This window comes from Pan troglodytes, chromosome 3 (assembly GCF_028858775.2).
Source record: "Pan troglodytes isolate AG18354 chromosome 3, NHGRI_mPanTro3-v2.0_pri, whole genome shotgun sequence".
In the NCBI taxonomy this organism is placed as follows: Eukaryota; Metazoa; Chordata; class Mammalia; order Primates; family Hominidae; genus Pan; species Pan troglodytes.
The window spans coordinates 45,251,231-45,267,824 of NC_072401.2; the positions used below are offsets into that span (position 1 = coordinate 45,251,231).

At 38.7% G+C, this 16,594-nt stretch overlaps 1 protein-coding gene across 19 annotated transcripts in view; it reads left to right on the forward strand.

Moving 5' to 3' along the window:
• Positions 1–16,594, forward strand: part of WDFY3 (WD repeat and FYVE domain containing 3) — a 296,268-nt gene that overhangs the window by 90,591 nt on the left and 189,083 nt on the right. For 18 of the 19 annotated variants that reach the window (XR_002943524.3, XR_008547495.2, XR_010156549.1 and 15 more), the window contains one exon: positions 15,064–15,274. Coding sequence is in view for 15 of the 19 variants with exons in the window: in XM_001151618.8 (XP_001151618.1) it covers positions 15,095–15,274 (180 nt within the window). In the remaining 4 variants the exon portion in view is untranslated. Of the gene's footprint in view, positions 1–15,063; positions 15,275–16,594 lie in introns of those variants that run through there. The other variant, XM_063809494.1, reaches the window with a different exon arrangement.

Consider the following 16,594-nt stretch of genomic DNA (forward strand, 5'->3'; position numbering starts at 1 on the left):
GTGTTTGTGTCTTTTTTAACAAAAATGTTTTAAAACTTAGAACAAAATTAAAGTATAAAAATGCTTATAGAATAATGATATAAAGAAAAAACATTTTTGTACCACTGTACAGTGTGTTTGTGTTTTAAGCTACGTGTTATTCTAAGAGTCCAAAAGTTTTTTTAAAAATTTGAAAGTTTGAAAGTTCATAAAGTAAGAGTTTCAGTAAGCTGAAGTTAATTTATTATTGGAGAAACATATTTTGTTATAAATTTAGTGTAACCTCAGTGTACAGTGTTTATAAAGTCTACAATATATTCAGATGTCCTAGGCCTTCACGTTCATTCACTGCTCACTCACTGACTCACTCAGAGTAACTGCAGTCTTGCAAGCTCCATTCATAACAAGTGCTCTATGCAGGTGTACCATTTTTTATCTTTCTACAGTATTTTTACTGTTATGTTCTGTGTGTGTGTGTGTGTGTGTGTGTGTTTGAGTCTTGCTCGGTACCCCAGGCTGGAGTGCAGTGGCGTGATCTCGGCTAACTGCAACTTCCACCTCCTGGGTTCAAGCGATTCTCCTGCCTCAGCCCCCTGAGTAGCTGGGACTACAGGCGCGTGCCACCATGCCTGGCTAATTTTTGTATTTTTAGTAGAGACGGGGTTTCACCATGTTGGCCAGGCTGGTCTCAAATTCCTGACCTCATGATCCGCCCGCCTCGGACTCCCAAAGTGCTGGGATTACAGGCCATTTTCTGTGTTTAGATATACAAATACCATTGTGTTACAGTTGCCTATACTATTCAGTACAGCAACATGCTGTACAGGTTTGTACCTGGGAGCAATAGGCTATACCATATAGCCTAGGTTTGTAGTAGGCTAAACCATCTAGGTTTTTGTATGTGCAATTTCTGATGTTTGCACAAAGACAAAATCGCCTAACAGTGCACTTCTCGAGTGTATCCCTGTCGTTAAGCAACGCATGACTGTATAACTAAAGTTTCATGGTAGGCCAAAAGCTGAACAACAAAGTTGCCTGGAGATTTGGGGAAGACTTCTCTGAGAAGGTGACCTTAGAGCTGAGTTTTAGACTACTTGGAAAAGCAGAGGAGGGAGCATCATTAGCAGAGAAAACAATATACATAATACATAGAGGACTGAAAGGGCCCAACAGTCTGGGAGATACTTTCAGTGTGGCAGAATTTAGAGTGAAAGAGGTGGTGGCTTACTGGTAAATGATGCTGAAAATTGTATTTTAATTTATTCTTAGACAATAGGGAATCAACAGAGGTTTTAAATCAGAAAAGTGGTATGATACCTGCTTTGTGTTTGTTTTTTTTTTGAGACAGAGTCTCGCTCTGTCAGCCAGGCTAGAGTGCATTGGCACAATCTCAGCTCACTGCAACCTCCACCTCCTGGGCTCAAGCAATTCCCCCGCCTCAGCCTCCCCAGTAGCTGGGATTACAGGTGTGTGCCACCACGCCTGGCTAATTTTTGTATTTTTAGTAGAGACAGGGTTTTACCATGTTGGCCAGGCTGGTCTCAAACTCCTGACCTCAGGTGATCCGCCCGCCTCAGCCTCACAAAGTGCTGGGATTACAGGTGTGAGCCACCTCGCCCGGTCTCTGCTTGGTTTATCAGAAGATAACTTAGGAGCTGTAAGAACAGGACACCAGGCCTGGGGCGGTGGCTCACACCTGTAATCCCAGCATTTTGTGAGTCCGAGGCGGGTGAATTGCTTGAGTCCAGGAGTGCGAGAACATCCTGGGCAACATGGCGAAACTCCATCTCTACAAAAAATACAAAAATTACCCAGGCGTGGCTGTGCATGCCTGTAGCCTTGTACTAGGGAGGCTGAGACAGGAGAATTACCTAAGTACAGGAGGTTGAGGCTACACTGAGCCCTGATCATGCCGCTGCACTCCAGCATGGGTTACAGATTGAGACCCTGTCTCAAAAACAAAACAAAACAAAACAAAAAACACAAAAAAACGAACAAGACACCAGTCATATGTTAGTGAGATTTACACTAAGTTTACTGATCATTTCCAAGAGCAAGCATTTGGTTTTATTGATTTTCTCTGTTTTTTTCAGTTTCAATAATTTCTGCCCTAATTTTGATTATTTCTTTTTTTCTGCTTTCTTTAAGCTCAAACTACTTTTCTTTTTCTAGTTTCCTAAGGTAGAAGTGTAGTTTATTAATCCTTAGATCGTTCTTCTTTTATAATGTATACATTTAGTTCTGTGAGGAAAATTTTTTCCTCAAAGAACAGCTTTTGCTGCATTTTATGCATGTTGATACGTTGTATTTTCATTTAGTTCAAAATGTGTTTCAGTTTCTCTTGACCAGTCTTTGGACTATGTGTTTATTTAGAAGTGTGTTGTTTAATTTCCAAATTTCTCTTTTAATTCCATTCTGACCTGGGAGCATACTTTGTATGATTTCTGTTCTTTTAAATTTGTGAAGGTGTGTTTATAGCACAGAGTGTGGTCTGTCTTGGTGAATGTTTCACGTGAATTTGAGAAGAATGTGTATTCTGCTGTTGTTGGATCAAGTATCCTATAAATGTCAACTGTAGATCTAGTTTAATGACAGTGCTGTTCAGGTAAACTATATATGTATTGATTTCCTGCATGCTTGATTTATCAATTAATGTATGAGTGCTGTCTCAAACTCTAATAATCAATTTGTCTCTTTCTCCCTTCAGTTCAGTTTTTGCCCTCCATATTTTTATATTCCTTTTAGACCTATACACGTTAAGGATTGTTATGTCTTCTTGGAGAAATGATCCCTTTGTCGGTATATAATGCCTCTTTTTATCCCTGATACTATTTTCTTATCCGAAAGACTACATCTTGTAAAATTAATTTAGCTACTGCATCCTGCTTTTTTAAAAAATCTTTTTTATTTCAAGGGTAAGTCGATAGAATCCAGCTTTCCTTTGATTAGAGTTAGCATGGTATATTTCTCTCCATCTCTTTACCTTTAACCTATCTGATTATTTATGTTTAAAGTTACATTCATATAGATACTATATTGTCTATGGGATTTGAGTTTTTAATCCCCTCTGACATTCTCTGTCCTTTAATTGGTGTATTTAGACCACTCACATTTATAATGATTATTGATTTAGTAGGATAAATATCTGTCATGTTTGTAACTGTGTTCTATTTGTTGCATTTGTTCTTTGTTCTTCCTCCCTTCTTTTCTTGCCTTCTCAGGTTTTAACAGCATTTTCTATGATTTCTTTTAATCTCCTATCTTAGCATATTAAACTTTTTTTTTTTTGAGACAGAGTCTAGCTCTGTTGCCCAGGCTGGAGTGCAGTGGGGCAATCTCGGCTCACTGCAACCTCTGCCTCCAGGGTTCAAGCGATTCTCCTGCTTCAGTCTCCCAAGTAGCTGGGACCATAGGCGCCCGCCACCACGCCTGGCTAATTTTTATATTTTTAGTATAGATGGGGTTTCACCATGTTGGCCAGGATGGTCTCGATCTCCTGACCTCGTGATCTGCCCACCTCGGCCTCCCAAATTGCTGAGATTTCAGGCATGAGCCACCGCGCCTGGCAGCATATTAAACTTAATGGTTCCCCTAGATGCCAACATTCACCTTTTGCTTATCTTGATCTGCCTTCATATGACACTTTTTATCACTGAGGTATACTGCAGGTTTCTTGCAATAGCATTACCAGCTCCTCCCTCCTCTCCCTTGTGATATTGCTCTCATTTATCTTACTTATTCATAAGCTATAATCATCCAACACATTACTGCTATTTTTAAACATTCAGTTATCTTTTAGATCAATTAGGAATAATTAAAAGCTAGGCATGATGGCTCACGCCTGTAATCCTCGCACTTTGGGAGGCTGAGGTGAGCAGATCACTTGAGCCAGGAGTTTGAGACTAGCCTGGGAAACATGGCAAATACCTGTCTACAGAAAATACAAAAATTAACTGGCCGTGGTGGTATGCTCCTGTAGTCCCAACTACTCAGGAGACTGAGGTGGGAGGATCACTTGATCACGGGAGTTTGAGGCTGCAGTGGGCCGGGATTGCACCTGCACTCCAGCCCTGGTAACAGAGTGAAATCCTGTCTCAAAAAAAGAAAAAAGAAAAAAAAAAGGATAAAAATGTTATATTACCTTCATTTATTCCTTATCCAGTGTTCTTTCTTTCATTAATATAGATACAATTTACTGACCCCTATCATTTTTTCTTCTTTCTGAAGAACTTTTAACATTTCTTGCAGAGAAGATCTCCTCACAACAAGTTCTCTCAGTTTTTGCTTATCTGAGGAAGTCTTTATTCTTTCTTCATTTTTGAAGGATAATTTTATTAGATATAGAATTCCTAGGAATTTGGTGGGTGGGAATTTGGTATGTTAGGTTGGTGGGCTTTTTCTCCTAATGTTTAAACTATTTCACTCCTTCTCTTTTTGCTTGCATGTTTTAGATGAGAAGCCCAGTATAATTTTTATCCTTGTTCCTTTATTGATACTGTGTTTTCCCTTTCTGTTATCCCCCTACCTCATCATGCTTCCATGATTTTCTCTTTATGTTTGATTCACTGCAGTTTGAATATAATATGCCTACATGTAGTCTTTTAGGTATTTATCATGTTGGCGTTCTCTGGGCTTCCTGTATCTGTGGTTTGGTGTTTGTCATTAATTTTGCAAAGTTCTCAAAGTTCTTTGTCATTATTACTTTAAATATGCTGTTGCTCCCTTCTCTTTCTAGAAGTTTCTGTTGACCTATCTTCAACTCACTGACTCTTTCCTCAGCAGTATCCATCTGCTGCTGAGCCTATCAAAGCATTCTTCATATCTGTTAGAGTGCTTTTGATTTCTAGCATTTCCTTTTTTTTTTTTTTTAAGAGCCCTGTTGGTATGGTGAAAGTATGGAGGAAGGGGAAATGTTTTATAATCTTATTACTAAATATCAGTGTTTTAGTGGACCTGGACTCTGGGCTATGACCTTCCAAGTGTTTCCCCTGGGCTTTGCTTCCTTTATTCTTCCTTTTCCCTTCCTGGACCTCAAGTGAGACCAGAAGGCAAAGGGGCTGGAGTGGAAGAAATGCCCTTCCCCCAGGAAAGATAAGGCTCTGATAAAATCTTTCATCCTGTAGTGTAGGCCTTTGTTATGGAGAATACTCTGAGAGCATTTCACAGTGATTACTCACTCTTCCCCTTCTCTGCTTGAGCCAGGGAGGGGATCTTTCTCAGATCTTCACCATGAAAACCTAGTGTGATTGCAACCCTGGAAAGTTGTGGTCCCAGCATTTCTCCCTCTCATGCTAGTCCACTTTCAACCACCACCAGTTTGTCCCACTTACCATTGAGGTGTTCCTGCCAGTTCATGGCTGCAGAGACTTCTTATCGAGGTAGGCTGATTTCACCTGTGACTCTGGATTTCTGGGGTTTGTTTGCCCTGCAACCTCAGTTCTTTGATAGGTCCAAGAAAAGTCCTTGAGTTAAAGTTGATCCAGTGGTTTCTTGTGTAAGAACAGGAGATGATTTCAAAGCTCTTTACATTTTGGTGCTAAATCCCTTATTTTGTTTTTTATTTAACTTTTATTTTCATATTAGTACATGTTCTTTTAACAGTATTCCATGACATGGATGTACCATGAATTACCTATTGATCTGTTAAAGGACTAGACCGTTTCCAACTTTTTCAGTATCGCAAATGATTATAATAACATAATGCGGTAATTCACATTGTATGACATCTTTGTGATCTGTGTGAATATTTCTCCAGGATAGCTTCTTGTTGACTTATATGTATAGTAATTTCCATTTTACTTAGTACTTCTTGCTGTCTATTAAGAGAAATCCTATTAGTTTTACCAAAGTAATGATCAAAAATTGTACTTTGTTTTTATTTGCATTTCTTGGATTAGTGATTTTAAGTACCTCTTCATATGTGTTGTGTAGTGTTTTTTACTGGGAGTAGTCTATTTGTATTCCATATCTACTATGCTCTAGGGTAGTTGAGTCTGAGTTCCATGGATATCCTAGTTATTAATACTTTGTTAGAAGGGCTGCAAATATTTTTTGCCTATTTGTTTCTTATCTTTTAACTTTGTGGTATTTTTGGCCATAAGTTTGTCTTTTTTTCCCTCTTAAAGATTTACTCTAAAGTATAAGTATTCGTTTTATATTTGCTACTAATATTTTATTGTTTCTTTACATGGACATCTTTAATCTATTTGGAATTATTAGTTTTTATTTATGGAAAGAAGTAGAAAATAATAACTTTTTATTATAACCAGTCTGCAGAATTATAGAGTTTTCTCTGTAGTACCCAGCAACCCAAAATTAGAAGAGAAGAAATGATGTGGCTGGGTTCTTGGAGGTATGAATACATGTTGAGAAGGTGTATAGGCCAGGAATGCAGGGGGCGTGAAGATACTGATGAGAATTAAATATGGTCTCACCTCTATTGAACAATTGGGAGAAGTCAAGGGATAAGTGATTCTAGTGAAGACCACAGATTCAGCGAGTGAGAAAGGGAGATGGATTAAAAGACCAGAGTGAGATTTTGGAATTTGAGATGTCAGAAATAAATTCCTAATGATGCCAAGATCTGGGATATATCTTGTGTAAGTTTTAGATCAGCTGAAGTGCATCTCATTCCTGAGCTCACTCTCCCTGTACTGTGCCTTCCACTGAGGATACTGGTCAGTGATTACCAAGCTAAATGACCTGAACTACAGGTTAGCAAACGTATGTAGAATGCACAACTTGTCAGTATTATGCAGTCACATTTTACGGAAGTATTGCGTTACAAGAATCCTTTTGCAAATCTTTTATACAAAATTTTAACATATGTATAAAAACTCGGAGAATGCTGGGGATCTCAGGTCAGCCTTCAAAAGTTTATGTATTCCATAACATAATTGAATTATACTGTATTAATCATACTGAGTAACCTAACTGCCTTTTAACTATTAAGATAAATCTACCTTTAGGGCTTCTATTAGTGGTTGCAATTTCCGCTCCCAAGATAGCAGTGGGAGCTGTTGTAGGAAGGGTTCCAGAAAGGCAGCAGGGAGATTTCAACAGTTGCTGTTGTAAATTTTATGTAAGTGAAGTATTCTTAAATGGAGGTGAGTTGCTTTTGGCTTTTGGCTTTGGAATATGTTTTCCTGTAGGAAAAAAATTAAGCACACCAAAAAATGTTTAAATAAATCTGAGAAATTGGGTAGCTCAGGGTATATATAGTATGATGGGTCCATAGACTGGGCTAATCTTGTAGTATCTCATAGTCTGGGCTAAAATATGATAATGACTCTGCTTGAAAGACAGAAAACTTAATGCTTCAGAAGGTAGAAATTTTAAATTCTAATTCAGGACTATATGTAGAACTTGTTTTTGTTTGTTCGTTTTGTGCTGTACATATTAGATTGCTGGTTTATATACCCAGTTTGTTGGGATCATCTCAGAGTTTTGCCTTTATTCTTAAGAAGTATAAGAGGTTTGCCTTTGCTTTTCAAAGTAAAGGATTTTCCAGAAAGATTAAGAAGATTAAGAAGAAGAAAGAAAAAGAAAAACCTCAGGAATTGCTTATAAATCTTTTTTTTTTTTTGAGACAGAGTCTCGCTCTGTCACCCAGGCTGGAGTGCAGTGGCACAATCTCGGCTCACTTAAAGCTCCACCTCCTCCCGGGTTCAAGCCATTCTCCTGCCTCAGCCTCCTGAGTAGCTGGGACTACAGGCGCATGCCACCATCCCCGGCTAATTTTTGTATTTTTAGTAGAGACAGGGTTTCACCATGTTGGCCAGGATGGTCTTGATCTCTTGACCTTGTGATCTGCCCACCTTGACCTCCCAAAGTGCTGGGATTACAGGCGTGAGCCACTGCGCCCGGCAGGAATTGCTTATAATTCTTTGATGAAACTGTAAGATTTCACTTAGCCATATGAGCTTACATTACATTTATTGAATGTAGCTAGTGTGTTTTGTTTCTTCGCTTATATAATTAAAGAGTTAGGAAAGTTATTTAAAGTTTTCAGCAGAGCTACTCAAACGCAGCTAGTTACTTGACAAATATATTTTTAAAATTTAGCCTATTTACTTGATCTATACCCATCATGATTTAAGTAATGGAAAACTGTTTAAATGATTTTGGGTGAGCAAGTTTAAAGTGGTTTTCTCTTATTAACATAAGAGATTAGATTAAGAAATACTATCTGGGTTTGCAGTAATTATCTCATTGCTATTTAAATAAGCCCCTGCTGGCAGTCCTAACGTTATTTTTTCTCATGAACCCAAATGGCGTTTGTATTAGAAAGCCAGTTCTTATACACAATAATCTTTATAAATATTTTGAAAACGCTTACTAACATTAAAATTGAGCGAAAACATTCTTCTGTGGTTGGTTCTTATTTTGCATATCTTTTCTTTATTGCTTTATAAACCTCTTATTCTACATCCAACTGAGAAATAAATTATTCCTTAATTTTTTGTGTCATTTTGCAAGTCTCTAAAACATAGCACTGTGGGGGCTTATAGTATTTCCTTTGCTTTGCTTGTTTAAATAACTAAAAATGCATATAAAAAATTAAATGTTTCATGATCAAGGTAAAGGAAGAAAAGATAACATTTATTGAATGTAACTAGTGTGCTTGGCATGTTACAGAAATGATGTTATTTAAGTTTTATAAAAAATTCATGAGGAAAGATTTTATAAATGAAAGAAACTCAAGATTCAAGGGTGTTTAGAGCCTTTCTCCTGAAGTTACCTGATTTATTATACGGGTATGTTTATAAAGGTTTGATAAGTGCCTATTCTTTCTGCTCTTTCACTGCTGAAGAATATTTTAGACATGTTACCTCTTCGTCTGAATTATGTTTTAAATGTAAACATTTAAATGTAGACAAAGCCATGGTTACCAGAGAGCAGGCCTGAAGTGTGAGATGTCCAGGTCCTTGGCGTTTTCCACAAAGAACTGGACAAAATGCACACGCAATGAAGCACAAGTAACGAAGGAATGAAGCAGCAAAAGCAGGGATTTTATTAAAGCGAGAAAGCACTCCACAGGGTGGGAGTGGGCCCAAGCAAGTGGCTCAAGGGCCTGGTTACAAAGTTTTCTGGGTTTTAAGTGTTCCTTTTGAGGTCCCTATGAGCTACCCCTTATCTGGATGAAGGATTTGGTCCATGGCTAATTAAAGGCTGCGGTGAATTGGTGCCCTATGCAGATGAAGGGATGGCCTGAGCTTGGCCCACAGCCCATCCAGGGCACTTTCCCCTTCCATCTAGGACGTGGTGGAAAGGGGAGGGTTAGGGAGATAGCCTTTGATCCTTTGCTACTCTGGCCTGGGGAGATGGGGCATTTCCTTTTGGTTTAGCTTTTGGAAGTTCCAGACCCAGGTGTTTTCTTTTTGATCCACCTTTGGGAAGTCAGCACGAGTTGGCCTTAGATCTCTTGCCCCCAGACCTTGGTGTTTAACCTTGATTCATCTTTACGAAGTCAACACAAATTGGCCTTAGATGCCCTGTCTCCAGACCCTATTATCCTGCCCCACCATGGTTCAGAAAACTGATATGCTGAAGTGTTACTTGGTACATTAGGAGCAAAGGAGGAATCTGATTTTTTCCCCCATCATTGAGATTATCTGAGTAATTGAGAAGTACCAGTAAACCCACTGAGCTCCTGTTTAAAAAATTATTCATTCTGGCACTTGTTTTTGAGACAGGGTCTCACTCTGTAACCCAGGCTGGAGTACAGTGGCATGCTCATGGCTCACTGCAGCCTTTATGTCCCCAGACCCAAGCAATCCCCTCATCTCATCCTCCCTAGTAGCTGGGAATACAGGCATGCAGCACCATGCCTGGCCAATTTTTGTATTTTTTGTAGAGATGGGGTTTTGTCATGTGTCCCAAACTGGTCTCAAACTCCTGAGCTTAAAGGATCTGCCTGCCTGGGCCTCCCAAAGTGTTGGAATTTCAGGTGTGAGCTACTGTGCCTGGTCTCTGGCATTTGTAAAAGAGCAACAAGTCAGACTTTATTCAAGACCATCATGATAGATGTAGGGATCATTCCAGTGGGGTTTGCAGTGAAAGGGAGAGACTCGGCTCAACTTGGAAAAGAACGAGGAAAAGTGGTCATGTTATAGCCAAGTAGCAGGGCTGGGGTCGGGGGGCAGTCAGTGGATAGAAAATTACTGAGAGGAAACATTACGGCTTCTGGCTAAACTGACCTAACAAGATTTTTGCCGAAGGCAGGCCAGGGTGATCAGACATCCATCACCTGGAGGATGGCGGGAGATTTGGCCACCCAGTCAGATATTAGGATGGGAATTCTGGCTAAACTTACTTAGCAGGTTTCTAATTGGACAATGTAGAGACAAACACTGAAGGCTAAAAGCCAAGCCTAGTTGAGAAGAGAATTCAGAAGAGCCTAACTAGAGTTTGGTCAAGGAGAGAATCTTTGTCACTTTTGATTGGTATGTATCCTTTTGTATCTGATAAAATATTAAATAACCATATTGCAATAGCTTGGTTATATATAGTGAGATAGTATTTGTCATAATGTGATCATGTGTATTTTTAAAATTAAAATGAAAGTTGAGGCCAGGTGCAGTGGCTCATACCTGTAATCCCAGCACTTTGGGAGGCTGAGGCAGGCAGATTGCTTCAGCTCAGGAGTTTGAGACCAGTCTGGGCAACAGGACAAAACCATGTCTCTACAAAAAATACAAAAATTAGACAGGCATGGTGGTGCATGCTGTCATCCCAGCTACTAGGGAGGCTGAGGAGGGAGAATCACTTGAGCCCAGGAGTTCGAGGATGCAGTGAGCACGGTGATTGCACCACTGCACTCCAGACTGGGTATTAGAGCGAGAACCAGTTTCAATAGAAAAAAAAAGATTTATGTATTTCAGAAAACTCAAAAAAGATTATTTTCACATTCTGATTGTTACCTGATGCCAAATAAATAAACGTGCTAACTAGAGTCACAGTTTCCAAGTATTTTATAATTTAAAATTGATACCTCAATATAAGTAAGCCTGGTGAAGGCCACCTAACTGGGAGTTGGAAGGCCTGGATTCTCATCCAAGTTCTATTTCACTATCGTACTTTGAATGAGTTGTTATCTTGGGGGCCTCTCTTAAAGGTAGGAAGCAATCCCATTAGCAATAGCAACAGAAAGAATGCAATTCGTAGAAATAAACTTAATCAAAGAAGTGAAAGACTTGTACACTTTAATAAAGCATTGATGAAGGACATTAAAGAAGACATTGATAAATAAAAAGATTTCTTTTGTTCATGGATTGGTAGAGTTAATGTTGTTACAATGTTCATACTACCCAAAATGATCTGTAGATTAAGCGTAATCCTTACCAAAAATTCCAGTAGCATTCTTCTTCTTCTTTTTTTTTTTTTTTTTTTTTTTTGAGCTGGAGTCTTGCTCTTTCACCCAGGCTGGAGTGCAGTGGCGCCATCTCAGCTCACTGCAACTCCGCTTCGCAGGCTCAGGTGATTCCCTGCCTCGGCCTCTTGAGTAGCTGGGACTACTGGTGTGTGCCACCATGCTCAGCTAATTTTTTGTATTTTTAGTAGAGACAGGATTTCACCATGTCAGCCAGGTTCATCTTGAATTGCTGACATCAGGTGATCCGTCCACCTCGTCCTCCCAAAATGCTGGGATTACAGGCATCAGCCATTGCGCCCTGGCCTCCAATAGCATTCTTTACAGAAATAGAAAAAAAATCTTAAAATTCATATGGAACCACAAAAGAACCCAAATAGTCATAGCAGTCTTGAACAAGAAAAAAACGGAAAGTGTCATTTCCTGATATCAAAATATATTACAAAGCTACAGTAATCTTAATAGTATGGTACTGGCATGAAAACGGACATATAGACCAATGAAATGGAATAGAGACACCAGAAATAAATCCATGCATTTACAGTCAGCTGATCTTCAACAAGGGTTCTGAGAACATGGAATGGTGAAAGATAGTCTCTGTAATAAATGGTGTTGGGAAAACTGGATATCCTCATGCAGAAGAATAAAATTAGACCTTATTTTACACCATATACAACAACTAACTCAAAATGGAATAAAGACTTTAACATAATACCTGAAACCAAAAACTACTAGGTAAAAACAGGGAGAGCCTCGTGATATTGGTGTAGGTAATAATTTAAGTACATAAGGGACTCATGCAACTCATAGTGAAACTCAAATAACCTGATTAAAAAGTGAGAAAGCACCTGAGTAGATGTTTCTCCATAAAAGACATGCAAATATCTAATAGGTATATGAAAAGGTGCTCAGTATTAATAATCATCAGGGAAATGCTGATCAAAACCACAGTAAGATATCCCCTCACACCTGTTAGAGTGGCGAGAATGTTGGCCAGAAGGTGGAAAGTGTTGGCCAGAATGTGGAAAATGGGGGACTCTTGTACACTGTTGGTGGGAATATCAATTGGTATAGCCACCTTAGAAAACAGTTTAGAGATTCTTCAAGAAATTAAAAATAGAATTATCTTTATGATACAGCAGTCTCATTTCTGGGTATATTTCCAAAGGAAATGAAATCAGTATCTTGAAGAGATGCCTGCACTCCCATGTTTGTTGCAGCACTATTCACAAAAGCCAAGATATGGAAATAATCTGAATGTCCCTTGACAGAAGAATGACAAAGAAAAGCAGATATGTATGTGTGAGTGTGCAGCACACAGAGTGGAATATTATTCGTCCTTATAAAAGGAAGTGCTGTCATTTGCAACAACACAGATGAACCTTGAGAACATTATACTAAATGTGAAATAAACCAGTCATGCAAAGACAAATACTGTATGATATCACTTACATGTGGATTATAAAATTGTCAAACTCACCGAAGTAGAGAGTAGAATGGTGGGTGCCAGGGGCTGGAGAGAGTGGGCGCCTGCCACCACGCCCGGCTTATTTTTTTTTTGTACTTTTAGTAGAGACGGGGTTTCACCGTGTTAGCCAGGATAGTCTCGATCCCCTGACCTCGTGATCCACCCGCCTAGGCCTCCCAAAGTGCTGGGATTATAGGCGTGAGCCGCCGCGCCCAGCAGAAAAAAAAATTTTTTTTGAAGTGTTGGAGTATCATGAATCCGCTAAGTCCTATCCACTATCTCTAGATTATCAACTCTAGCTACCGGGTAAGGAAAAGGAGCAGAACTATACATAATCTAAAATGTTAGCTAATTTATAAAATTTTTATAGTTCACTTCAAATTTAAGTTTTGCTCTGGGGATTTCCAGGACTGTAAATACGAGCACATAGTAGGTTATTGGAACATATTTGTTGAAATATTTATATTTGGAAAACATTTTTCAAGAATAAGATACATTGGACATCTTTGAACTGGACTAACTTCTGTTATTTTGCAGATTGGGCACTTGAGAATGTGCTGAGTGCTCTCTGCACAGTAGTTATTCAGTGCAAACAAGCCATTGGCAGAGTTCTAGGCAGAATTTGTCTGACTCCTCTTCACCTGTGATGAGTTACATTGTGTCCTCCTGTTAGCTACAGTGCCTCAGCATATGCCCGTAGTCAAGTATGGAATTCACTCAAAATTCTCAAGGGCAAATGTGTTTGAAATTCTTGTTCTTAGTTTTAAAAATCAGTAGGCAGATATTTAGTAAATAAAACTCTAACCTTGCTGTAGTCCTTCATTTCTTAAGAAATGGCATACTGGCATATGTGGTTCTGTAGCAAAATTAAAAATTAATCTCAGGTGTTGCCTGCTTTTCTATGGATTAAAAAGTAAATGGCCCTTCATCCAAATTCTGCATACCCGGAATGTCCTCCCAACCTTCCTGTTTCCTTTTGTAAGATATCCTGTTTTTGTGTCTACACTTAGCCAATTGCTGGCATCATTAGTAGTGGTTAAAAAGGAGTAATGATGCTTTCTGAAAGCTTACTGTTATTGATTCTGTGTATACTTTAACTCAATGGTTAGTTTGTGTATTTTTTTAACTGCAGCTCCAGCAAGGGATACATTTTGCATTATGATTCAGTACACAGTAATACACCTTTATCTGAAATAAGCTTCATGAAACAAGTTATTCTTTTCTTATCTTCTGTTTTTTTCTATTCTATTTCACTTCTTTGAAAAATGCTCATCATTATCCACCAAATGATTTAACATGACTTACCAAACTATAGTTTTAGAAAGTAGTTTTCAGTCACATGATCATTTTCACTGTCCTTTTATAATTTATAGGATAAAGTAGGATAGTATTGTATTCAATTTGCATATTTTAATCTATAAGATACACCGTTCTTCATGTACTCAAAGTATACTTGAATTTTCTGGCAAAAAAATTAAGTAATTATAAATTAAATAACTAAAAACAAAATTTTGTGAGGTTTTGGGGTTTTTGACTGTCTTAGATGTTTTGAGATTTGGGTAAAGTTTGTTTTTTCATTATTTTTACATTAACCATTAAGAAATCCGTTAATAGTTTTGTGATCTCTTTCTCTTTATGTTTTTATTTTATTTATTTATTTAAAGACAGAGTCTCTGTCACCCAAGCTGGAATGCAGTGGCATGATCTTGGCTCACTGCAGCCTCAACCTCTCAGGCTCAAGTTATCTTCCCAACTCAGCCTCCTGAGTACTTGGGACTATACGCACACACTACCATACCTGACTAATTTTTGTATTTTTAGTAGAGACAGGGTTTTGTCGTATTGCCCAGGCTGGTCTCGAGCTCCTGAGCTCGAGCCATTCACCGGCCTCGGCCTCCAAAAGTGCTGGGATTGCAGGTGTGCACCACTATTCCCGGCGCCTTTATTTTTGAACTTGATATGACTAAACTAATTGGAAACATTTATTACTTGTCTGATTAATGTTTTACATTTTATACAAATTGTGGCAAAGTGAGTAGGAGCTTCCAATGCTGAGATTCATAATTTGCCCTTCAGGGGGATTTATCAAATTTTGCTTCTCTGTCTTTTCTGTTTAAAGAAGTAGAAAGATATATTTTAGACAGAATTTTCTATTTTGCAAATTTCTTATAAGCTCTTACATGCATGCTTGACCTAATCAAGATGATGATGTTTTGACTGTTCATGTATTGACATTTTCCTACAGAATTAGAAGTGTGTCTCACCAACCAGCCAAGATGAACATGGTGAAGAGGATCATGGGGCGGCCGAGGCAGGAGGAGTGCAGCCCACAAGACAACGCCTTAGGACTGATGCACCTCCGCCGGCTCTTCACGGAGTTGTGCCATCCTCCCCGGCACATGACTCAGAAGGAACAAGAAGAGAAACTGTATATGATGCTGCCAGTGTTTAACAGGGTAAGTCCAGGTTGCCAGACACACACCTTCCGGGACTGGGGGGCACTACAAGAATCTGAAGGTTACTGGTAAGCCATAGGTAGAAAAAAATGATAGGATGAGTTAGTTTTTAAGAAGTTTGGTGTTCTTGTTTCATCTTTTCAATTTGCTATAAAGCAATGTGACTTGATGTGAAACCTGGTCAGAATAAACTACATTTAGTGAGACTTTTTGATTTTCAACAGATAAAGTGCAAGCTGTGAGCCATTGTCTAAAATGGCCATGTTATGGTTGAGTTTTGGAAGAGGAATAGATTGTAAATTATCAATTGTGTTATTTCTGTTATCTGTTAAAGTGATGATTTTATTACACCAAATGGTGCAACTGCCCAAGCCCTTTGTATACTTTAAAAAGTCATTACAATTTGCTGTTGTTTAAGAGATGCTGTAAGAGGATAGTTATAGGCTATAGATAATTCAAATAGAGTTAATGTTTTCATATGTTTTGTAAATTACTTGTAGCAATCTTGTTGGGTATTTTTAAAATAACAATTTTTTTAGGCCAGGCGCGGTGGCTCACACCTGTAATCCCAGCACTTTAGGAGGCCAAGGCAAGTGGATCACCTGAGGTCAGGAGTTTGAGACAAGCCTGGCCAACATGGTGAGACCCCATCTCTACTAAAAATAAAAAATCAGCCAGGCGTGGTGGCACGTGCCTGTAATCCCAGCTATTCGGGAGGCTGAGGCAGGAGAATCGCTTGAACCTGAGAGGCGAAGGTTGCAGTGAGCTGAGATCACGCCATTGCACTCCAGCCTGGGCGACAAGAGTGAAACTCTGTCTCAAAAATAATAATAATAATAATAACTTTTTTATGTTTATCAGAAGTTCACAAATACATCATTTTAAAAAGTCAGATAGTTTCACAGGCTTATAGGTGCCCTCCTGCTCTTCACCACTAATTGCTGCCGCCATGAAAGACTTTTAAATAACATACTTTTACTGCTGTTATGTAGTTTTAATTGACTTCCTACTGAGGAATATGAGAATTAGCTTTTTTACTTCATCTCCCTCCAAACCATAATGTACATACATACATACATACATACACTCATTCATACACGCTGCCCTCCTCAGCCTTTCCCTATAGTTATGCTATTTGTGTAAGCAGTATTCAGTGTTTGCTCTCTACTGACTGATATAAATTTAAATTTATTCAAAGATGAACCTTATACTATACTACCTTTATTTTTCCATTATTATAGAACTTGTTTTCCTCAGACTTCCTAACTGTCTCAATTTCTTTCTCTGCATGTCTTTGTTTCTTGGTTTCCCTTCCCTCGC